Genomic DNA, 24,539 nt, shown 5'->3' on the forward strand with positions numbered 1-24,539 from the left:
CCACCAGGCATGCTCAGAAGCCTTCTTCTCAAGACTCACTCCCAGCTCTGGAGCTAGGGGCACATCCACGGACTTTGAAGCACAGAGTGAAATAAAGTACCTGTATGTCTCTGCTCTAAGCTGCAACAAAGACATACAGAGGTCCCTATATCTCTCTCTGTGGTTTCCTATTGGCTTCCTCTCTTGACCATGTTCCCTGAACTCTTTAAGGATTGGAACACTCCTCCCCTGCCTGACAGACTTGCATCTGTTTTCAATGGTAAGGAAGGACTTTCCGGCTGACAGCTGGGTTGGCGATCCACCAAGATAAGGAAGTTCTTGCTTGGCTGGATATAAGCATGGGTAAGTCATGGAAAAACCCGCTTTTCCATGAATGAAACTGAGCGCAAAGAACTTCCTCAAAGGAAGCAAACCATTAGGCCTATAATTCTCATGGTGAATATCACTGGGATTTCTCTTGGATTTGAGCTGTTGAGCAGAAGCTCTTAGAGAAAGAATTTTCTTTTGTGGAAGAAAAGAAGGCTCTTGGATCAGACCCACATATTCCAGGTAAAGGAAAGGCCATTGAGCAGAATGATTTTTTTTTTTTTGATCACCCCGTCAAAGGCCTGGAACAGCCCAATTATCTTCTGGGCATCTTTAACCACTCTACTACCGCTCACAGTAATACTACTGCGGCAGAGTGGCTCGTTCCCGTCCAGCCACGTAGTATTAACGTGACTGGACTCCTCCCCTTCTGGGCGGCGCTTGCGCGCCGCCGGAGGCTCGCTCCCGCGCCGCCGGAGGCTCGCTCCCGCTGTTTTCATTCATAGCGGGATTCGGGCCAGGGGAGGAGCAGCGGCGATCGCCGCTGCTCTTACCCGATCGTCGGGGATCGAGTCTGGAGATCCGCCCGCTGTGTGTAAACACAGCGGGCGGATCTCCATAGTGACAGGGAGTGACAGATCGGACTGTTCAGCATAGCTGGACATCCGATCTGTCCATGAATCACATAGTCACCTCCCCCCCTACACGTCAGTAAGCACCAGGCATACATTAACCCCTCCCTCTCCAATAAAATTAACCCCTTCCCTGCCAGTGTCATTTTTACAGTAACAGTGCATATATATAGCACTGATTACTGCAGTAATGTCACTGGTACCCCCAAAAGTGTCAAAAATGTCAGTCAGGGGTCCGGTCTGTCCGCCGCAATGTCGCAGTCCCGCAAAAAAAAAAATCGCAGATCGCCGCCATTACGCGTTAAAAAAAAAACACCAAAAATGACAGAAATCTTTCCCTTTGTTAGTAAACGCAATAACTTTTGCGCAAACCAATCAAAATACGCTTATTGCGATTTTTTTTACCAAACATATGTAGCATAAAACAAATTGGCCAAAAACTTTTAAAAAAATTGGTTTTTACATCTTTTTTGGGGGGAATTTCATATAAAAAAATGTGAAAAATATTGTTATTTTTTCAAAATAAACGCTCTTTTTTTGTTTATAGCGCAAAAAGTAAAAATCGCACAGGTGATCAAATACCACCAAAAGAAAGCTCTGTTTGTGGGAAAAAAAGGACGTAAATTTCGTTTGGGTACGGCGTCGCACGACCGCGCAATTGTCAGTTGAAGTCGCACAGCGCCGAATCGCAAAAAGTGGCCTGGACGGAAGACAGCAAAATCCTCCGGTTGTAAAGTGGTTAAAGAGGTTGTAACCTCAGGAAAAAAAAAAAACTGACAAAGACAAAATGAGCTTGTATATATTGCATACTAGCTCATTATGAAATACCTTAGAATTAAGCCTCTGCAGCGCCACCCGCTCAATGGTGACACGGCCAAAATCTTTAGCCATCTTCCTTCCTGGTTTGCGTCCTCCGTCCATCCAATTGGCTGGAGCCGCAATGACGCGAGCCGCCATTCCTTTGAAGTGCCGCACCAGTGATGTCACTGGCAGTATGCAAAGTATATATCTCCTAAATGGTGCATGTTTAGGAGATATTTACACCTATAGGTACAAGTTACAGAGAAAGCTTTACTTCCTCTTAAAAAAAAAAAAAAAAAAATGTTGCAAGAGGAGGTTATCTAGACAACCTGTGACTTGGGTTCCTTTAGTTCTGAGAAGGGCAAGCAAGGGTGCCAAGACCTTTGTGAGCATCCTGAGAACAGAGGATAGGCTAAAGGTGGTTGGTTTACCATTGCAAAAGCATATTAATCATTGATCAGAACAATGGGAACATTCAGATATGGCATCCATGGAAATTCCAAGATGCCTATGTTCCTCTTGTCTCAAAGAGGCGATTACTGAACTTGCAAATTTTATCTAAAATTTTGGACCGTAAAAAAAAATTTGTTGAGGGATTTTAAGTTTGTAATAGGAGGAATACATCCGCAGGGCTTTGGTACCATGAATACATTTGGGTACAATCTAGTGCCAGTACTGGCACAACACCTATCTAGGACAAGAGGTGGTTCAGAGCATTCTGCAAATCTAACTATCATTGTGCCATTTTTAGCTGATTTGAAAGATGAAAAGCATTAAGGTGGTAGGGTTTTGTACCCATTGGAAACCAATGACTGAATCCACAGGTGGGCATCTGTGACCCAGAAAGGCGTCTTCCTACTCTCAGAAGTGGGAGCGCCCCTTTGTAGGCCAAGCCTTGTGCCAAAAGGAAGGGCTGACCATCAGACTTTAAAGCCTGATTAAAGTGTACAGGTGCACTGTATTTAGAAGAGATGGCAGTCCCTGAGGAGCATGGTTTTTGGACCATTCTCTTCGGTCACAAGTGGGAAGGCTTTAATTACAATTTGATGCTTTGGTCAAGTGCCTCACCAAATGTCTTCCTTGAAAGGACATATTTTGCAGGCAGCTTCAGCTGTCCAAGCTTTTTAGCCATAAGATTCTGTGCATATGAATGGAGATTAGAGTCATTCTGGAAGTTTGTCTTATGGCATGTTCGAACGCATCCCCACAGTGTTGTGTTGATTGAAGAGTTCTAAGAAAATAAAGAAAAATACTAGTAAAGCTGATTTCTCCACAACAGGGAAGCGGTCCATCACCTTGGCATGGGGTGTAGGGGGCGTGCACGTTCTGTAAAGCTTTACCAGTGTCTGATCATCTGAAGGTACAAACTATTGCAAACCTAATTGATATACTACAGTATTTATATTATTTAATGGACATACAAGGTTATGATATGGGGGGGGGGGACCCTGCTCTCACTTTCAGACTGATAAATGTGCAAAAATTGGAAAAAAAATAGATTTTATTTTTACATTATAACTCCATAAAAGTTGAGACGCTGTGTAAAATCTACAAATAAAAACTGAATGCAATGATTTGCAAATCTCATAAATCCATGTGATCACAACAGAAAATGGGAAACATTAAAATGTTTAAAGATGCGCCAAATATTTTCAGTTGGTGAAAGGTCTGGACTGCAGGCAGACCAGTTAAGTACCCAGAAACTCTTCTACTACAAAGCCATGCTTTTGTCAGATGCAGTATAGCATGTCCTGATGACATTTGCAAGGTCGTCCCTGAAAAAGGACATCATCTGGATGGGACCATATGCTACTCTAAAACCTGAATATATCTTTCAGCATTGATGGTGCCTTTCCAGATGTGCAAGCTGCGCATTCCATTTACAGTAATGCATCCCCCATACCTCCGGAGATGCAGGATTTTGAACCGAACATCAATAAGGTCCCTCTCCTCTTTAGTCCAGAGGGCGCCTATGGTTGCCAAAAAGAAGGTCAAATTTGTCTGAACAGTTTACCACTTTGCAATAGACCATTTTCAATGAGCTTTGGCCCGGAGAAGACAGCAACATTTCTGGATCATTCAGAAATGGCTTCTGCTTTGCAGGATAGAGCTTGAACTTGCATTTTTCGATGGCACAGAGAACTGTTTTCACAGACAATGATTTTTTGGAAGTATTCCTGATCCCATGCAGTGAGGTTCATTACAGAATCATGCCGGTTTTTAATGCAGTTCCAGCTGCAGGCCCGAAGATCACAGGCATCCCATACTGCGTTTCAGTCTTGTCTCTTGCACAGAGATTTGTGCAGATTCTCAGAATCCTTCAAGTATTAGGTACTGTAGATCAGTGGTCCTCAACCCTGGCCTAAAGGGCCCACTAACAGGCCAGATTTGCAAGATAACTGAAATGTATCCCAGGTGATATCATTTGCTGCTCAGTGATTGTAGTACTCTAGTCTGCATCTCCTCAAGGTAAAGCCCCATACACACGTACCGATTGTCAGCCGCAAATATTCGGCCGACGACCGATCGGCCGATTGTAGGCTTGTTAGTATGATGCTTCCGACAGCACATTTTCGGCCGAACAGAATCTGTCGTGCAGGCATTAAAATTTTTGTTGGCCAACACCAGAACGGCCAATTGTTCCCCAGTCAGTACAGATTTCGGCCGACAGACAGCAGATTTGCAAGACTGGGCATGCTCAGAAAAGAAAAAAGACAAGGAAAGTTAACCATCACATGACATCACTTCTGCAGTCGGCTGTTGGCCGACAAAATTCGTGTGCAGTCTTTTGCAGTTTTCAACAGACACGACAGCCCTGGACAAAAGACGGCCGATCGTTCGGCCGACGATCAGTACGTGTGTACGGGGCTTAATACTTAAAATCTGGCCTGTTAGTGGGCCCTGAGGACCGGAGTTGAGGACTACTGTTGTAGATGATGATATATTTAAAGTCTTTTCAATTTTAGATGAAGAAACATTTGCAAGTCATTGCATTTTGTTTTTATATAGAGTCCCAACTTTTTTAGAATAAAGGTTGTAAACATCTTTGTACCTGGCAAATACACTGTTAACCACTTTAAGACCGGAAGGATTGGCCCCCTTCCTGACCAGGCCCTATTTTGCGATTCGGCACTGCGTTGCTTTAACGGACAATTGCGACGTTGTACCTAAGGCTACATTCACACCTGAGCGTAGCGTTTTTCGCGCGTTTTTTACCGCGATTTTAACCGCGATTTTTGTGCAGGCGTTTTTAGATTGAATAGAGATCAATGGAAAACGCCTGTAATCTGCCCAAAAAGAAGCTCATGTACTTTTTTGAGCGTTGGGCGTTTTGTAAACAGCGTCAAAACGCTCAGATGTGAACAGGGGCCATTGAAATGAATAGGATTTGTCTTGTTGGGCGTTTTGAGAGCTGATCCAAGAGCAGAAAAACGCCCCAAAAACGCCCCAAAACGCCTAGATGTGAACGGAGCCTTAATAAAACCGATGTTCTTTTTTTCCCACAAATAGAGCTTTCTTTTGGTGGCATTTGATCACCTATGCAATTTTTATTTTTTCCACTATAAACAAAAAAATAGCGACAATTTTGAAAACAAACAAAAAAAAAAACAAACATTTTTCATTCTGCTATATGACATTCTCAAAGAAAAAAATTAAAAAATCAAAATTTTTTAACATTTTAGGCCAATTTTTCTGCTACATATTTTTGGTAAAAAAAAAATCTCAACAAGCGTATATTGCGCAAAAGTTATCGTGTCTAACTAGGGGAAAGATTTGTCTTTTTTTGTTTTGTTTTTTTACTAGTAATGGCAGTGATCTTGCGATTTTTTGCGGGACTGTGACATTGCTGTGGACAGATCGGACCCCTGACTGACATTTTTGGGGGGACCAGTGGAATTACTACAGTAATCAGTGCAAACAATATGCACTGTTTATGTAATAATGACACTGGCAGGGAAGGGGTTAACATTATAGGTGAGCCTAGGGGAGTGATTCTAACTGTGGAGGGGAGGGCGTGGCTTCTGATCGAAGTACAGCTACGGAAATTTGCCTGGGAGCGGCTGCCTGCCGCCGTATAACTGCGGCGGGCGGTCGGCAACCAGTTAAATAGATGAAACTGCAGGCTGAATAGGGCTTTCGTCAGTGAATCCTCCAGCCTGCACATGACCATGTTACAGTTGGTGCGATGATCAGGAACCACACTGATTTGCACCTGGTCATCTGTGGAGACCGCAGCTGTCACTGCGCAAAGTGTTGGCTGCTGGCTTTGAAAGGAGGTACATTTATTAATATATCACTATACATGAATACCAAAAGGTTAACAAGGCAAATTCTCTACAGGAAAAAAACAACATATCACCATAATTTAATTATGGCCAAGAACCAGTTCCCTTACAAGCTAAAGAACTGATTGAAACAACTGGCATCCAACCAAAACTTATTTTAGCCAGAGCTACACTTGAAAGCTTCATCATATTGGGCACCTTTGGTAATAAGACTCTTCAATTAAACAGCCAAAACACAATTTTTAAATATGTTTATTTCCTACAGTGAAATAAAAAGGTTCAGTTCAGGAGCTTTCCCAGCATCACCAAGTCTGAGCAGACATGTCAAATATTGACAACATATTTGTTGACTACTGTGCACAATAAAGGCACAATAGTAAAAGGAGTCACTGGGGGGGTGGTGGGGAACTAAAGGCTACCTCCATCTTTAAAAAGCCACTCTATGTTAATCCATCATATTGAGGCAGCTGTAGGAAAGTAAGCAACATCCAACATACTGTCAAAAATTAATGGCTTGAAAATTACTTTTAAAAAATGTAAATACTTTGTGAAGTATTGATTCTATAGAAAGCTCTGTTAAATATCAGATCAGGAGATATCTCAATCTCCTCAGTTTTAAACAGGGAGCTTTGCTGATGCTACAGAATGACCAGATAACTAAAAAAAAATATGAATGATAAAGTGGTCTTCACAGACCATCAATATTGGCATTCAGCAGCAAGGTAGGAGACCGTTAGCAGCCCCTACTCTGGCAGTTAGGCCTTGGTAAATATGCCATGTTTAATTACTGTAATCTAAAGTGACTGAATCATAGAATACTGATTTTCCCAAACCCAAGTCCTATGAATCTGGTAGACAGGCTGTGTTTTAAGCAATTTATATCACTAGTAAAAATATGCAAATACAGGTAACTAGGATTTCAAATTGCAGAATCATATAGCAAATCTTCACATAGTTGCAAAATAAGAATGACAGCTCCTAAAAATTTGTCAAATAAGGACTTTCAAGTAAATGAATCAGCGGTTTGTGGAATTTTCTTACTTTCCTCCAAACCATTAATTCCGACTAACAGTATTGTGGAGCTGCCCTCATACTACGTATGTCCCTCCTGAATACTTCAATCTTTAAGTTACAGTGGCCATGACAGAGGGTAATTATAAGGTTTTGAATACAAATAATGCTGTAAAAATATTAAAGGGGGAAATAGCCTTTCCATAAATCCTACTAAATTCACAAAACAAACGGTCCTATACAGTCAATACCTTATCAGTGTGATCATAAAAATAGTCACTTGGATTGAGCAATTCTGTACAGCAGACATCAGCTCTTGCTACAATTTGTACATTATATACACCATTACAGTACAAAAATGAGTATTTTCCATGATTTCCTATTTAACAGAGAAATTAGCTAAAAACCAGAATCTGGACTTATAAATAAAGCAGAGAAAGCAAAAGCCAGGAACACCACTCCACCGATGATTGTCACTGTAAAATAAAAATGACAGTGTTAGATCTAATGGTTAGGCTCTAATTGGTTATGCTGAATGCTTGTCACTGTAGTTACTAAAACAAAATAGAACTGAACTTGAATAGTCTTATTTACAGAAATCTGTGCAAATCATGGAAGGTTCTGGTAGGTTTAAAAAAAAAAAAAATAAGGACAACCACCGGAATGACTGCAATTAGAAAGATGGCTGCTTCCTCTACCACATGAAGGATGGTACATGTGCTTACTGTATTCCAATCTACCTTTCATCAAAAGTATTTTTTTTTTCCCATATGGAGTGTGGTACAGAAGCAGTCATTGCTGACTACCTTCAAAAAAAATGCTAGCTGCCTCTGGCTTCATTATCTCCTAATATGCAGACTTGAGCCAGGTCAGCATTTTTAATCTGCATACCTATTCTGGGTCAGTGACAAACTATTCAAGTAATTACATCAGCAATCTCAACTAGGAAAATAACCTTTTCAGGAGGCATCAATAATAGCTGCCATATTATTTTTTTCACTACAAGTTTCTTTTAAAGTTTTTTCCTTTTTTTTTTTAGCAAGTTTAATCTCTTGCCCAAATGGGCACTGTCACTACCTTCCTGCCCAGGCCAACTTTCAGCTTCCTGAGCTGTAGCACGTTGGATTGCTCGGTCATGCAACACTGTACCCAAATGAGATTTCTTTTTTTTCACACAAATAGACTTACACTCTCTTTTGGTGGTATTTAATCACCACTGGGTTTTTTTTATTTTTTGCTAAACAAACTAATAAAAAAAAAAAAAATACTGAAAATTTTGAAGAAAAAACAAATTTTTCAGTTTGTTAAAAAATTTAGCCAACAGGTAATTTTTCTCCTTCGTTGATGGAGGCTGCACTGATGGAGGCTGCACTGATAGGTGGCACAGCTGGGCACCGTTGGGAGTGCCCTGATAATCAGTGCAGATGGCCCTTTAACACTAGTGGGTTATCAGCTCTCTTTCTCTCCTCATGCTGTCAGCATGAGGAAAGAAAAGCCGATAACTGGCTTGTGTTTACATCTGTGATCAGCTGTCATTGGACGCTAGGATTGACCCTTTACCCCGATCTGTGATCAGCTGTCCATTGGACGCTAGGATTGACCCTTTACCCCGATCTATGATCAGCTGTCATTGGACGCTGGGATTGACCCTTTACCCCGATCTGTGATCAACTGAGTCCGAAGGCCGCAGGGGCACTCGGGAAGCATGATTACAGGATGTCGTCAATAGATTCCTTCCTGGCAAAGTAAGCTGTCATTCAGCTATAACGCAGGCAGGAAGATGTTAATCCCACATACGATTGAAGGAACAACAGGGATACATGTAGAAAATCCTGTGTACAACGCACATGCAAATATAATCCAGCACTCCTAATTGTAAGGCAAGTATAATGCCTGAGAACACGTGGAAAATCTTGGGACCAGTGTACCCGAAGTGAACCTGAGACTAGTGTACCTATCGGGGTTATTAACCGGACCTAAAATGTTTATTAAAAGCCTTCAGCCTTCAGAACCACTTTCAAAAAGGTAATACTCTGATAAGCCTACCTGTCCGACAGCCCATTTTAATACTTGATGAACCTGCCTGTCCGTCAGCCCATTTGCTAAAATCTTCATTCTAGAGCAGGGCTCCCAGCAAAGACAAGGCAGCCCATTTTAAATCTACTTTTATTGCTTACTACATTTTCTTCAGTATGGCTGAAGTTTTTCACAGGCAAGAAACATTGATTAAACTGTGGGTTGTAATGTTTTGTCATGTTAACTCTCAAACAGCTAAAGTTTGCATGCTACACACAGATCAAATGTAAAGGGTGGTAAATAGTGATACTGGAATTACTTACCAGTCCGCACGGAAATTTTTTGTGCAATCATCCTTCCTCCAATAACCGCTAACCCAGTGCATAAACAATGACCTATGGTTCCTCCAACAGCAACACCAAAGGGGTCCTGCAGCAAGGTAAAAAATTTAAGTTCTTTCAAAGAAGTACCTTGAAATAGACAGTGAATTTAAGGCCGATACACAAACACTCACCTCTCTAGCTGCCAAGACAATGGTTGTTAGCTGTGATCGATCCCCCCACTCTGCTAAGAAGGTCAAGGTAAATGCCTGGACAAAGATTGGAGAGATGAAGTTCATCCATCTCTTTTTGGGAACAATGGGTCCTCCTCCCGTTTCCACATCTGCAGGTCCATTCAGGAGTTTAGATCTCTGAAGCTGATAGAAACAAAAAGCCAACAACCAATCAACTGCTATTTGTAACTGCTATAAAGCTATGGCTACATGGATACTCACACCCCCTGGAATGATTTACATAGCTCAGGGCGCATCAGGGGCAAAAATGTTGACACTTAAAAGCTGAAGTACATGAAGAGGGATGAGGGAGGGGGGGGGGGAGAGGGATGAGGGAGGGGGGGGGGGGAGAGGGATGAGGGAGGGGGAGAGGGATGAGGGAGGGGGGGGGGGAAGAGGGATGAGGGAGGGGAGGGGGGGGGGGAAGAGGGAGGGGGGGAAAGATGGATGAGGGGGGGGGGAGAGAGGGATGAGGGAGGGAGGGGGGGGGAGAGGGATGAGGGAGGGAGGGGGAGGGAGGGGGGGGGGGAAGAGGGATGAGGGAGGGAGGGGGGGATGAGGGGGGGGGGGAACTGTCAGTGTAGCTGGAAGTGCTCTGGGCTCTCCGCTCAGTCTACAATGATCATAGTACAGGCAACCACACTAAGTCTACGTTTCCACTAGTGCGACTTGTCATGCGACTTTGGACACAAAGCCGCATGACAAGTCACAGCCCATGGATTTCCCTTTAAAAATTCAGCAACTTTGAAAACGTACCTGCATGACTTTGATCCAGAGTGTGTAAAGTTGGATCAAAGTTGCACTCTAAATTGTGTGACTTTGGAGTTGCAATAGTGGAAACTTAAGCCCCGTACACACGTACCGATCATCGGCCGAAAAGCTTCGGCCGACGACCGATCTGCCGATTGTAGGCTTGTTAGTATGATGCCTCCGACAGCCGACAGCGCATATTCGGCCGAAAAAAATCTGTCATGCAAGCATTAAAATTTTTGTATGCTGACACCAGAGCGGCCGATTGTTCGCCAGTCAGTACAGATTTCGGCCGACAGACCGCAGATTTGCAGGACTGGGCATGCTCAGAAAAGGAAAAACACAGGAAAAGTTAACCATTACATGACATCACTTCTGCAGTTGGCTGTAGTCGGCGGACAAAATTCTTGTGCAGTCTTTTGCACTTTTCAACAGACACCGACAGCCCTGGACAAAAGACGGCCGATCGTTCGCCGACGATCGGTACGTGTGTACGGGGCTTTAGACTAAAGTTCCATTTCCACTAGTGTGACTTGTCATGGACGTCAAAGCATCAAAATAATGCAGGTACCTTTTCAAAGTCGCTGATTTTCAAAGTGGCATAGTGGGAACAGGTGTCACTGAAATCAATGGGCTGTGACTTGTCATGCGACATGACGTCCAAAGTCACAAGTGGCACTAGTGGAAACGGAGGAGCCTAAAACTCATTACTCACATGTAATGAGCGATAGAAATGGATCTGTATCCTCCTAAACTTTCAAAAATGTTCCTTTGTACCTTATTTCTTTCATATATTGCGCCGGTCACGTGATCCCTCCCCCCCGGAGAAGCTGCTGGCCTAAACAAGGCTTTTAAGACAGGAGAAGATCATGGTGAAGGAAAGGCGGGATGGTGGTGGAGCAGGGCAGGTCTGGGCATGCCTTGGGCTTCTTTCACACGGGCGGTGCGCCCGACAGACTCAGTTTTGCTCAGCGAGGATCGATCCGCCAAACCCCGATGAGCAGACGGACGGCAGCTCCGTCCCTGCTTACTTTGCAGAGACAGAGCTGTAAGAGCCCCGCTCTCATCTATAGGAGATCGGATGAGAACAGACTGCCTGTCCGTTTTTTGCTGATCCTCCAGACGGATGGAAAACAGGGTTTCCATCCGTCCGGATTTCTCAGACAGGATTGGATCAGATCGTATAGCAGCGGGTGTCAGTAGAGACATCCCATAGGGCTGCATGGAGCATCCGATCAGGTCTGCCTGAAAAACTGACAGGTGGACCAAATCGGAAAGCCCACGTGAAAGGGGCCTAAGAAAGACTGACAACCTTTTCAGGAAGTGAAAGACAGCTCAATTGCCCAGATGATGCAGTCTTGAACCAGTGCAAATGAACATGCAGCTTGATGAATGCAAGTGTTTAACTTTGAGCTGTTTGACTCATAACATTGATGAACCACAAAGCAATTGGAGGGAGCTTGGCAGGTGTCTGCCCTTTGGGAGGTCCTGCTATTCCAACAAGAAACACAAGAAGAAATTAATTTGCCTGCAACTCATTACAAGGAATTAGATCCATGTCAATACCCACTTCTTCATCTTTTCTTTTAATTTCCGCTTGCACTTCCTCCAGCTCCTCCTGCCCTTCGTCGGCACTCATCTTTAATCCCTCCCTTAACATTCGAATTCCAAATATTGCGAAGAGGGCAGTGGACACATAGTACGTATATACCCTCGGGATGACTGTGGTTGCATATCCAAACAGAACTGTGGGAAACATGAGAAGCACACACTATGAAGACACACCTTTTACGAGTGAAGAACTTGTACACATATCAGCCTTTCTACCAAAACTGATATTACAAGGCAGGACAATATGGAATTAAAAGTTTACATATCACATTTTGTTTGTTATAACTGCAAATAGATGAGACTATTAACCACTTGCCTCTAGAAGATTTACCCCCCTTCATGACCAGGCTATTTTCTGCTATAGGGCATTGCATTATTTTAACTGACAATTGCGCAGTTATGCAACACTGTACACTGGAGGACGGATCCGGACGAAGTACTACTCGTCTCCATGAACCAACATATAGGGAGGACAGGACAATGTCGCCAGTGCCGACACCCTGCACGCAGAGTGACAGCAAACAGAAGGCCACCTTCTGTAAAAGGTAGGCAGGGGATACCCTTGAATACTTGCAAAAGGAGGTTCTGGAAGAACCAACTGCACCATCAAGGGCCCCAGTTGGCGACGGAGATCGCAATTTGAATTACCAAGTGTCGCACCCCCTGGAAGAAGTTACGCACCATTGAACGGGCGGCCACGGCCTTTGGAAAAAAATTGCCAAAGCCGAAACCTGACCCCGGACAGTACACAAGGCCAACTTGTGAGCAACTCCCCGTTGAAGGAAGCCAAGATCCGGACCACAGAATAAGAGCCAAAGAGACTCACATGACGCAATATATACGACTTTTTCGTTTAAAGAAAAAATCATCCTAGAAATCGCTTCCCACGCTTTAAGCAGGGTGGGAATCATCGAAGCAGACAATCCCCTGTCCTTCAGCACCTGGCTTCCAACAGCTAAGCCGGCAAAGCCAGCGACCCTAAAGCCGGATGGAAGATTGGCCCTGGAGACAATAAAGCCTCCAAGAAGCGTCTGCGGCTAGCCTGACCAGGACGGTGTACCAGCTCGGCGAGGCCAGACTGGCGACACGAGAATGACTGGAATCCCTTCCGCCTCGATCCTGCGAAGAATTCTTTGCAGCAACTAGAGAGGAGGAAAGGCAGACAGCAGCTGATACTGACCTTGGCCCATCCATGAGCACTCTCACACGACTACGCCGGCGTCAGTCTTGCGCAGGCAACCATGCTAAACTTCTCAGCATCGTTTATGTTGAACTTAGCGAATGTTCTGTCTATGACAGAACCCATGGAGCCACTATCGCACCCACCAGATGGTCTCGGGAGTGGGCCACAAACCTCTGCACTATCCAGTAGATGCGATGCCAACAGGTCAGAGTGCCCCAACCAAGGCACAACTGCTGGAAAACCTCCGGATGAAGGGACCATTCCTCTGCATCCAAGGCCTGTTGACTGAGGCAATCCGCCTGCCAATTTTTCACACCTGGAAAGGGAACAGCGGAGAGAGCTGGAACAAAGCGATTCGCCCAACGAAGAATGCCTGTCACTTCCAAGGCCGCAAGGACACCCATGGTGCCCCCTTAGTGAAGGACATAAGCCACGGTCGTGGCCTAATTGATTGAATGTGCACTGGACAGCTGCAGGTGCCCGATCCAGTGAACTAGGCAAAGCCAGATCACTCTCAGTTCCAGGACATTGATCGGTAACCTGGATCCTCCAGGGACCATACTCCCGAAGCAGAGAACCTGCCGAGGACTCCTCCCCACCCGGACAGGCTTGTAACCGTGGTGACAATCGTCAAGTAAAAAGGGGAGGAAAGATTCCAGATCAAGACTCCCTGGTCACCCGGCTCAGCCGGATCCGAAAGTCCAGAGAGTTGGATTCTAGTCCCATTCGAGAAGGATTGCCTTCAGGGGGATCCACAAGAGGGATTGAGCGAAAAGGACCGTCTTGAAAGACGACACCAACAGTTCCAGCACTTGCATGCAGGTCCGAAGGGACGACCATGTGCTGGACAGTAACAGTTGAACCGTAGTCTGAAGTTCCAAGAGATCTTTCCCCAGTGGGAGAAACCCCCTGACTGAGGAGGAGTCCAAAGCCAGGCCCAGATAGTCCAGTCTCACAGAAGGAACCAGGAATGACTTCTGAAGGTTCAGAACCCACCTGGACTCCTCCAGATTTCTCTTGGCGACTTCCAAATTAGTTTGTCAGCACCGTAGGGGACTAAACACGGAGAAGCGGATCGGCCAGGAAACCCAGGCCGATATGCCCACTGCCGCAACAGCACCAGGACCGGAGCCAACACCTTTATGAAGACCCGAGTAGCAGAAGCGAAACCAAGAAGTAACGCCACAAACCGATAGATATCCTTCCCCACGGCAAAAACGGAGAACCCATTGGTGTCCTAAACACAACGGGAAGTGAAGGTAGGCATATTGATGTCAGGCCAGGAATCCCCCTGAGGTAGGGAAGCCACCATCGTGCAAACCGATACCGCCTTGAAGTTTTGATGGTTCCGTGCGGATCAAAAGGGCCAGAAGGTCCAGCTCATTGAACCAGACCCTGAACTGCCCCACAGAGCGCCTGCAAGCGATCCGGGGACAGCCGTAAATTGGAAGAGAAAACCTCACCGGAAAAAACGGATCGAAACTCGATCTTGCAACTGGACCTCATGACCTCCTTAACACAGCTGCCTGGGATCTGGGCCAGCCGTAGGTCCGAGAACCGGCAAGGACGACCCTCCCACCCCACAGATGGGTGAAGACGCACCTTCAGGCTGAGTAGGCCTTGTCCTCAGGTCTGGAAAAGACCGATCTCTTGTTCGCCAGACTAGGGTAGTTTGGAACCACCCGAGGAAATCTCAAAGGACTTCACCACATCGACTGTCCCAAAGGGACAGTCGATGTGGCGAAGTCCTTCGACTGTCCCAAAGGGACGAAGAAACTGTTGTGAGCCGAAAGAGAGGGACCCGTCCGCGACTAAGGCACTTACCCTTGTTAGCACTCTTCCCCCCGTGAGACCCTTGTATAATCTCATCCAGGGCAGCGCCAAACAGGCAATCCCCCTGAAAGGGGAGATCTGCCTGCGCCAGCTGGTCCAAAAGTTCCCCCAGGGCAGGAGGGACAAGCCCCTGACCAAGTCACGGTATTGGAACTCCGCCCATCAGGCAGAGTCTGCGTGGCGAGGGCAATCATGAATACTGTTCCCAGTGCACACCCCGCCAGGGAGTACAGCCCGCGCGATCCTATCCCCCAAGTCCTTAAAGGATGGGGATTCCTCCACCGGAACAACGGTAGTCCTATTCAGCCTAGAGACCGTACATCCACCATAGGCGGAACAGTCCACTGTACCCGAGACTCCTCAAAAGGGTAACGTCTAGCAGCGCCTTAGACACCCCAGGGGAACGTCTCAGACGGTCCCATCCTACATGAGCATGCTAGCAAAATAAGCTGCTCGGGATGGCATGCGAGTGCCAGATGCTATCTGCGTCCAAGGCACAGCAGCCGCTGCATCCTCCAAAATGCAGGGTGTCACACACTGGAACCACCAGTGCATCCACCAGCGCCTGTATCATGTGCGGCAGGGGAGGTAGAAATGTCATCCTCATCATCCGAGGAGACAGGGCGCGAGGTACCAGACCCGGCAGGGAAGCCCACGTCTACGGCGGCTGAGTCAGACCCAAATAGGAATGCTGCGACATAAGCCTAGACCCTGTCGTATGCGTCCTGGTGAGACATTTAACTCGGGTGGCCAGTCCCCGTACAGTGGGACTATGTCATGGCCAACCCAGCACGGAGCTAAGGCCTGCATGCGCTCGCTGGCCAGACTGGGGAGACCACTGGATATAGGGATCCAGCCCGTCGCCCAGCCCGGCATAATTGCTTGAAGATCTCACAGGAAAAATGTTCCAGAGAAAAAAAAAAAAAAATCTACATAAAAAAAAAATAACTTTTATGCCAGGAACAAAGATCCCAGAAAGGAACTAGATCCTTAATCCTGACTAGGCATATTAAAACTGACATCCTATGCAGGAAGAGAGCGGGTGTTCCCTCCGGGACTGCCCACAGGCATAGCCATAACTTTTTTCTGCCTAGTGTCCTACTCCTGTAGGGGGCAGTATAACCCTACTGATAGGGATCAGAGAGAACTGCGTCCGGCAATGAACGATAGAGAAAAAAAGTTTTTAATACACATAAAATGGTAGAAATAATATTGTAGCTGTAGAAATAAAGAATACAGCCAAAAGATAGGTACTTACCTGATAAACAAGTCATCAGTCCCAAAGCGAGCATAGCTCCAGCCAGCACAGTCAGGCGATTATAACGCATTGCCATTATGGCAGCAATAAAAAAGGTCTTATCTCCCAGCTCTGAAACAATGATCACAGATATAGCAGCTACGAAGGCATGGATAAATCCCAAGTTTGAAGTGGAAGTAAACTCTATGTTTGGTTCATGTACAGCAGGGGGAGGACTTGGTATTTTCTGTAAAAAAGAACAAATAAATTAGAATTTAGAAGAAATTAATCTGTGTCAAAAAAATGAAAAAAAAAAAAAAAATCACCTTTCAGTAATGTAATACTTGATTAAGGCCAACTGTACCTAAAACGGATAATATTACTGTTTCCCAAGTTTTATATAAATTCTTTGTTTTAAAAAAAAAAATGTAAAGTAAACACAGGCTGTACTTATTACAAAGGATCCATTGAACAATGTAGATTCCCTAACCCTATGTTCACACCAATGCGTTTTCTTAGCACGTTTTGCAGTTTGAAGAAATGCACTACAGTCCATTTAACATGGTTTCCTATGGTACATGTTTTTCAGCCAGTGCGTTTTTGGAAAGGGTCAGGGACTTTTTTCACCTGCAGCAGATTGCGTTTAACAGACTTCAATGGACCCGCACCAAAAATGCAACCATTGGGTTTCTCATGTTGCGTTTTGTTTTTCGTATCGGCCTTTGGATTTACCAATATTTTCGTGACATCATTGCGTATGTTGCGCGCACATGTTCTGCCTTCAAACACTGCTTCCCACGCGGCCCATAAGTGATGTCATTTCACTGCACGCTGCACTTAAGACCGCCTCACACAGCCTCGTGTTACAGAAATCTACAGACCGGTCCGGTCACGGTGGCCACCACAGGGTGCCAGCCGCCAGCCATCCGACCTACAGCAACAGAACCGGCCAGCATCCAGCCACCCAGCCCACAACAGGGTTACAGCGAGCAAGCAACCTGCCACCCAGATGACACCACCATGACCAGTGTTCCAGCAAGCCAGCTACCCACAACAGGCCAGGGTGAGTGAGGGACACCAAGCCAGCCACCAGTGTTCCTGCAAGCCAGCCACCACAGTGTTCCTGCAAGCCAGCCACCACAGTGTTCCTGCAAGCCAGCCACCACAGTGTTCCTGCAAGCCAGCCTGCCACCCACCACAGTGTTCCTGCAGGCCAGCCAGCCACCTACCCACCACAGTGTTCCTGCAAGCCAGCCAGCCAGCCACCACAGTGTTCCTGCAAGCCAGCCAGCCACCACAGTGTTCCTGCAAGCCAGCCAGTCACCACAGTGTTCCTGCAAGCCAGACAGCCACCACAGTGTTCCTGCAAGCCAGACAGCCACCACAGTGTTCCTGCAAGCCAGCCAGCCACCACAGTGTTCCTGCAAGCCAGCCAGCCACCACAGTGTTCCTGCAAGCCAGCCAACCACCACAGTGTTCCTGCAAGCCAGCCAGCCACCACAGTGTTCCTGCAAGCCAGCCAGCCACCACAGTGTTCCTGCAAGCCAGCCAGCCACCACAGTGTTCCTGCAAGCCAGCCAGCCACCACAGTGTTCCTGCAAGCCAGCCTGCCACCACAGTGTTCCTGCAAGCCAGCCTGCCACCACAGTGTTCCTGCAAGCCAGCCTGCCACCACAGTGTTCCTGCAAGCCAGCCTGCCACCCACCACAGTGTTCCTGCAGGCCAGCCGCCCACCCACCACAGTGTTCCTGCAAGCCAGCCACCTACCCACCACAGTGTTCCTGCAAGCCAGCCACCCACCCACCACAGTGTTCCTGCAAGCCACCCACCCACCCCACCACAGTGTCCTGCAATCCAGCCACTCGCCCACCAGTGTTCCTGCAAGGCAGCCACCCAGCCACCACAGTGTTCCTGCAAGCCAGCCAGCCACCCACCCACCAACCAACCAGTGTTCTTGCAAGCCAGCCACCAACCCACCACAGTGTTCCTGCAAGCCAGCCACCCATAACAGGGTGACACCAAGCCAGCCAGCCAGCCACCAGTGTTCCTGCAAGCCAGCCACCACAGTGTTCCTGCAAGCCAGCCACCCATCACAGGGCGACACCAAGCCAGCCAGTCACCACAGTGTTCCTGCAAGCCAGCCACCCATAACAGGGTGACAGCAAGCCAGCCAGCCACCACAGTGTTCCTGCAAGCCAGCCACCCATAACAGGGTGACACCAATCCAGTCAGCCACCACAGTGTTCCTGCAAGCCAGCCACCCATAACAGGGTGACACTAAGCAAGCCAACCATGCACCACAGACTAGTCGTTCCTGCAAGCCAACCACCAATAACAAAGTGGCACCAGTCACCAAGCCAGCCAGCCACCACAGACAGTTCCTGAAAGCCAGCCACCAATAACAAGAGGACACCAGTCACCAAGCCAGCCAGCCACCCACTACAGTGTTCCTGCAAGCCAGCCACCCATAACAGGGTGACACCAAGCCAGCCACCCATAACAGGGTGACACCAAGCCAGCCAGCCACCACAGTGTTCCTGCAAGCCAGCCACCCAGAACAGGGTGACGCCAGCCAGCCACCACAGTGTTCCGGCAAGCAAGCCACCCACAATAGGTTGACACCAAGCCAGCCACACTGCCAGGCGTCAGCCACCAACCCACAACAGGGTGCCAGTGCCAGCAGCAACTTCAGCAAGCCATTTCTTTAATCTTTTTTGTCTTTCAAGTTGAAATGGAGATGGATGAGGAGAGAGAGTAAAAGTGTGGTCTGGGACTATTTCTCGTCTCAGCCTTCTCCAGGAAAAGCAGCAGTGTGCAACACATGTACAAACATCATAAGCATGGGATCAGTAACTGCAAAAAAACAAAAATCCGTCAAATCTTTGGGCCCATCTAAGAGTTCATCATATTGAATTGTATCATGCAGCAGACCAAAAACAACGAATATCAATGTGATTTAGATTCAATATCTCCTCCACTATCCCAGGCAACAATAACAGATATGTTTGTGAAAAAAATAAGTGTCACTGTCTAGCTTTAGACGGAAGATCCCAACTGCTAGACAGAGTAATCACAGAGATGATTGTCACTGATAACCTGCCATTTACAATGGTGTCTGACTCAGGATTTCAGCGGTTGATGTCCATACTTGAGCCAAGCTACACACTGAAGAGTGAGAAGTATTATCGAACCGCAATGCTGGCAAAGCTACACCAAAATGTCGTTGACAAAGTAAAGGATATGCTGCAAACAGAGAATGCTGGCAACTCACTCTCATTCTTGACCGACTGCTGGTCACAAACAAAGTCCTAGTCACTACTCATTCTTACAGGCCACTTCATTGACAGCGGATGGACAAAAAGGCAATTGGTGTTGAATACAAAAGTGATGCAAGGATCCCAACTGAGTACAGTAGAGAAATGTTTCTAGGCATGCTTGAAGAATGGGGAATCACAATGATCTCCCTTAAGGGTTCAGTTGGATTATGGTATACCATTGTGTTATTCACTGCAACCCTAACTGTATAATATGACTTCAGTTTATACATTTAAAGGCTTTCTTTTGTATACTTCTTGTGTTTTATATGTACTCTGCTTTTTTCAAATAACGGAATTTTTGTAAAATCTTACCTGTAAAATTCCTTTCTCTGAGTCCTCCGACAGTCGCCGCCTCTTCATATTCGTCACATATGGGGTATTAGACTTTGCTCCGAAGGAGTAGCTAGGCAACAGAATATGTTAACAATAAAGCTTTTAACATATCCCACCCTCAAGGGGTGGTCCCCTCAGTCAATACCCTCCTACTTCCTGCAACCATATCTCAGTTTTAGTGGAATAGCAGTAGAGTATACAACCAAACCCCAAAAGAGGGGCGGGGGCGGCGACTGTCGGAGGACTCAGAGAAAGGAATTTTACAGGTAAGATTTTACAAAAATTCCGTTTTCTCTTACGTCCTCCGACAGTCGCCGCCTCTTCATATTCGTCACATATGGGGACGTCCCAAAGCAGTGCAAACATGAGGGGTGGGAAACGCATCCGCGCCGAAAAGGCAACGCAGTCTCCGCATCAAAGAAAGGAACCTTACCAAAGGAAGGAAACCAGCTGGGCAACAGCAAAAAACAAGTGCTCAACAGGAGCAACAACCCAGGAGAAGACAAAAAACCAGGGGATACAAAAAAACTATCCCAACAGCCAGGAGTCCCCAACAAGGGACCCTATGGAACAGCCGCACTAAGAACCTTGCGGCCAAAGGAAGCATCCGCCGATGCCTGAACATCTACTTTGTAGAATTTTGTGAAAGTGAGCACGGTCGACCAGGTCGCCGCCTTACACACCTGGGCTACAGAAGCCCCATGACGACAGGCCCAAGACGTACTCAAAGATCTAGTAGAGTGCGCCTTCACAGGGACAGGAGGAGCCTTACCCTGCAAAGCATAGGCCTGTTCAATGGTCTGCCTGATCCATTTGGCGATGGTAGAGGCCGAAGCCGCCATGCCCTTCCGAGGACCCTCTGGAAGGACAAACAAGGAGTCAGTCTTACGAAAAGACTCAGTCGATTTAAGGTAAACCCTTATCGCCCGAACAACATCCAGAGAATGCAATCTCACCTCCTTCGGATGTTTAGGCTTCGCGCACAGCGAAGGCAAGACAATATCCTCATTAAGATGGAATTCCGAAAACTCGTTTCGGAAGAAAAGAAGGATTAGGTCGCAAGACCACCTTATCCAAATGAATAACCAGGTACGGAGACTTGCAGGACAAAGCCGCCAGCTCCGACACTCTGCGAGCCGAAGTGATCGCCACCAAAAAGGCGACCTTTTTGGACAACATAGACAACGAGATCTCCCTGATCTGTTCAAAAGGAGCACGTTGTAACACAGATAGAACGAGATTCAAGTCCCAAGGGGGCAAAGGATCCCTCCTAGGAGGAACCAGATGCCGCACACCCTGAATAAAAGTGCCAACCAAGGAGTTGGAAGCCACGGGACGTTGAAACAGAACGGCCAGCGCAGACACCTGACCCTTTATCGTAGCCAGCGCCAAACGCTGATCAACACCCGTCTGAAGAAAAGACAGCACACGGGAAACCGAGTACGTGCGGGGTGAAAACCCCCTGGACTCACACCAGGCAAAATAGGCCTTCCAAGTACGGTAACAAACCTTCCCCGAGGAAGACTTCCTAGCGTTGATCAAAGTATGAACGACCTCTGGAGAGAGACCCTTCTCCTTCAGGACCTCTGTCTCAACAGCCAGGCCGTCAAAGCCAGCGACTGTAAAGCAGGATGGTAAATCGGTCCCTGAGACAGTAGATCGTCTCGAAGAGGTAGACGCCAAGGGGCGTCGACCGCCAGATTCACGAGGTCTGCGTACCAGGACCGGCGAGGCCAGTCCGGTGCCACAAGAATCACCGTGCTGCGTTCCGAGAGTAACCTGCGAAGGAACCTGGACAGCAACTGAATCGGTGGGAACGTGTACATCAGCCTGTACTGATGCCACGGGGCCACTAACGCGTCTGACGCGTCTGCCCGAGGGTCGCGCGTCCTTGCCACGAACCTTCTCACCTTGTTGTTGAGACGAGACGCGAACAGGTCCACATCTGGAAGACCCCACTTCGCGCACAACATCTGGAAGACAGCCGGGTGAAGAGACCATTCCCCCTGATCCAGGGTCTGGCGACTCAGATAGTCCGCCTGCCAGTTCTCCACCCCCGGAATGTGAACCGCCGTTATCGCCGGGACATGAGTCTCGGCCCAAGACAGAATGTCGGCCACTTCTCGAGCCGCCCGGGCACTCCTGGTGCCCCCTTGGTGGTTGATGTAGGCCACCGCCGTGGCATTGTCCGTCTGCACCCGAACCGGGCAGCCCTGCAGCCGGTCCGTCCAGCGATGAAGACAGATTTATCGCACGTAATTCCAGAATGTTGATCGGAAGGGAAGACTCTCCCTCCGACCAAGTTCCCTGGGCAGACAGAACGCCCAGAACACCACCCCAGCCCGACAGGCTGGCATCCGTGGTGATCACCGTCCACGAGATAGGACGAAACGACTTGCCCCCGGACACCATCGGGGACTGGAGCCACCACAGAAGGTTTCTTCTGGTGCGATGACTCAACGAGATCTGAAGATCCAGAGATTGAGGTCGCCCATCCCACTTGGACAGGATCTCCGCTTGGAGACCCCGCGTGTGGAACTGGGCGAAGGGAATCGCCTCGAAGGCCGAGACCATCAATCCCAGACATCTCATGCACGTCCTTAAAGACGAGTGCGGAACGTCCCTGAGGGACCCGACTTCCTCCTGAAGAGTTCTGAGTTTGTCTTCCGGCAGGAAGACCTTCGCTTGTACCGAGTCCAGAATCATTCCCAGGTAGGGAAGACGAACCGACGGACTCAGCGTCGACTTTGGAAAATTTATCGTCCAACCAAACTCCTGTAGAGTTTGCATCGTGACAGACAGGTCCTCCTCCAGACCCTGGCTGGTCGCAGACCGAACCAGGATGTCGTCTAGATACCCCAGGACAGAAATGCCCTGGGCCCTCAACAATGCCAGAACCGGTGCAAGCACCTTGGTGAAGACCCGCGGAGCCGAGGCGAGACCAAAAGGTAACGCCACGAACTGGTAGTGATCCTCCGCAATGGCGAATCGAAGGTACCTCTGGTGACCTTCGAAAATGGGGATGTGAAGGTACGCATCCTTCAAATCGATGGAGGCCATGAATTCCCCCGGAACCAGGGCAGCCACCACCGACCGCAGGGATTCCATGCGGAACTTGCGAACCCGCACAGAGCGGTTCAGAGCCTTCAAGTCCAGAATTGGACGAACCTTGCCCTCCTTCCTGGGCACGGTGAACAGATTGGAATAAAACCCCCCGAAATCTGTCCTGATGAGGCACCGGAACCACCACTCCCTGAGCCCTCAGGTCCCGCACCGCCAGGTGCAGGTCCCGCAAACGCTCTGGAGACAGTTGAAGATTTGAGGGAAAAAATCTGCTCTCCGGCCGAGAGAGAAACTCGATCTTGTAACCAGATCGAACGATTTCCTGAACCCATCTGTCCCGCACACGGGCCAACCAGGGCTGAAGAAAACCGAGCAAGCGTCCCCCCACCCCAAAACTGGGTGAGGGCGCCCCTTCAGGCCGCACTGTTATGGGCTGCAGATCCGGATTGGCCGGACTTCTGTTTACCAGACCAGGGCTTCTTCTGAGAGCCTTGACCTTTGAACGGCTTGCCCTTGTAGTGCGGCCGAAAGGCACGAAAGGACCCCTGAGGGGGCCGAAAATTAGCATGCTTCTTCCCAGAAGCCCCCTTAGCTTTGGGGAAATGGGGCAAGAGAGTGCTCTTACCCCCGGTGATCCCCTTAATCAACACATCCAGGGACTCCCCAAAAAGGCGAGACCCATCATAAGGTAGATTGGCTAAGGTCTTACGTGAAGACTGGTCCACCGACCAACATTTTAACCAAATCAGGCGGCGAGACAACACCGCCACACTGTGCCCACGTGCAGCCAACGGAACCAGGTCCACACAGATACATGACACCCTGGTGGATTTGATCCACCATATCCAGGGTCGCCGGTGAGGCCGAATCGGCCACTAGGACGCGCCTAAGCATCTGCGTCCAACTTGCGATCGCCTGGGCCGCCATGAGAGAAGCAAACAGAGCCTTAAGCATAGAACCCGTAACAGAATAAGTATGACGGGTAAGAGACTCCAGTCTCCTATCCGTGGCGTCACGGAACACCGGGGAATCCTCTGCAGGAATCGCAGTGGCTTTGTTTAAAACCGCAATTGCGTGATCCACTGGGGGTGGCACACACCACCTTTCATCAGTGGAAGGTGAAAAAGGATAACGCAGCTTGAATCTACTTGGTACAGCAAAAGGTTTGCGTAGATTGCGCCATTGTTCCTTAACAGCGCGCTGAAAATCATCATTGCAGGGAAAAACCTGCGGCGTCCTGCGTTTTCTCTGCGTCCCATAAGCCGCCAAGGCGGCGGGGGGACACACCTCATCCTGCAAACGCAGCATTTGCTTTATGGAAGCAATCAACTCATCCATGATTGCAAGCTCTTCAGGCGAGCCAGGGGGAGAATTATCAACCCCCTCAACATCAGCCTCCACCTCAGACCCTATTAGATCAAGAGAGGAGCGGGACCCCGATAAGGAGGCCCCTGCCATAACAGCCCTATCACCCTCACCCTCAGAATCAGAGGAAAGAGCAACTCTGGGCCTTTTAGTAGATTGAGCAGCCACCAGCATCTGCACCTGAGCAGCAAGGCCAGCCACAATAGTGGCCAAATCCCCCCCTGGGGGGGAGACAGCGGTCC

General features: G+C 47.9%; 1 protein-coding gene across 1 annotated transcript in view; it reads right to left on the bottom strand.

Moving 5' to 3' along the window:
* Nucleotides 1–7,411: 7,411 nt before the first annotated feature.
* The window catches only part of TMEM165 (transmembrane protein 165), a 34,703-nt gene continuing 17,575 nt past the window's right edge, over nt 7,412–24,539 (bottom strand). Inside the window, exons 2-6 of the mRNA XM_082243342.1 lie at nt 16,241–16,466; nt 11,926–12,101; nt 9,567–9,749; nt 9,376–9,481; nt 7,412–7,512 (exon numbers count right to left, since the gene is read on the bottom strand). Of these exons, the coding sequence (XP_082099468.1) occupies nt 7,436–7,512; nt 9,376–9,481; nt 9,567–9,749; nt 11,926–12,101; nt 16,241–16,466 (768 nt within the window). The 3' untranslated portion in view covers nt 7,412–7,435. The remainder of the gene's footprint in view (nt 7,513–9,375; nt 9,482–9,566; nt 9,750–11,925; nt 12,102–16,240; nt 16,467–24,539) is intronic.

This window comes from Pelophylax lessonae, assembly GCF_965119305.1.
Source record: "Pelophylax lessonae genome assembly, chromosome: 1".
NCBI classification, from domain to species: domain Eukaryota; kingdom Metazoa; phylum Chordata; class Amphibia; order Anura; family Ranidae; genus Pelophylax; species Pelophylax lessonae.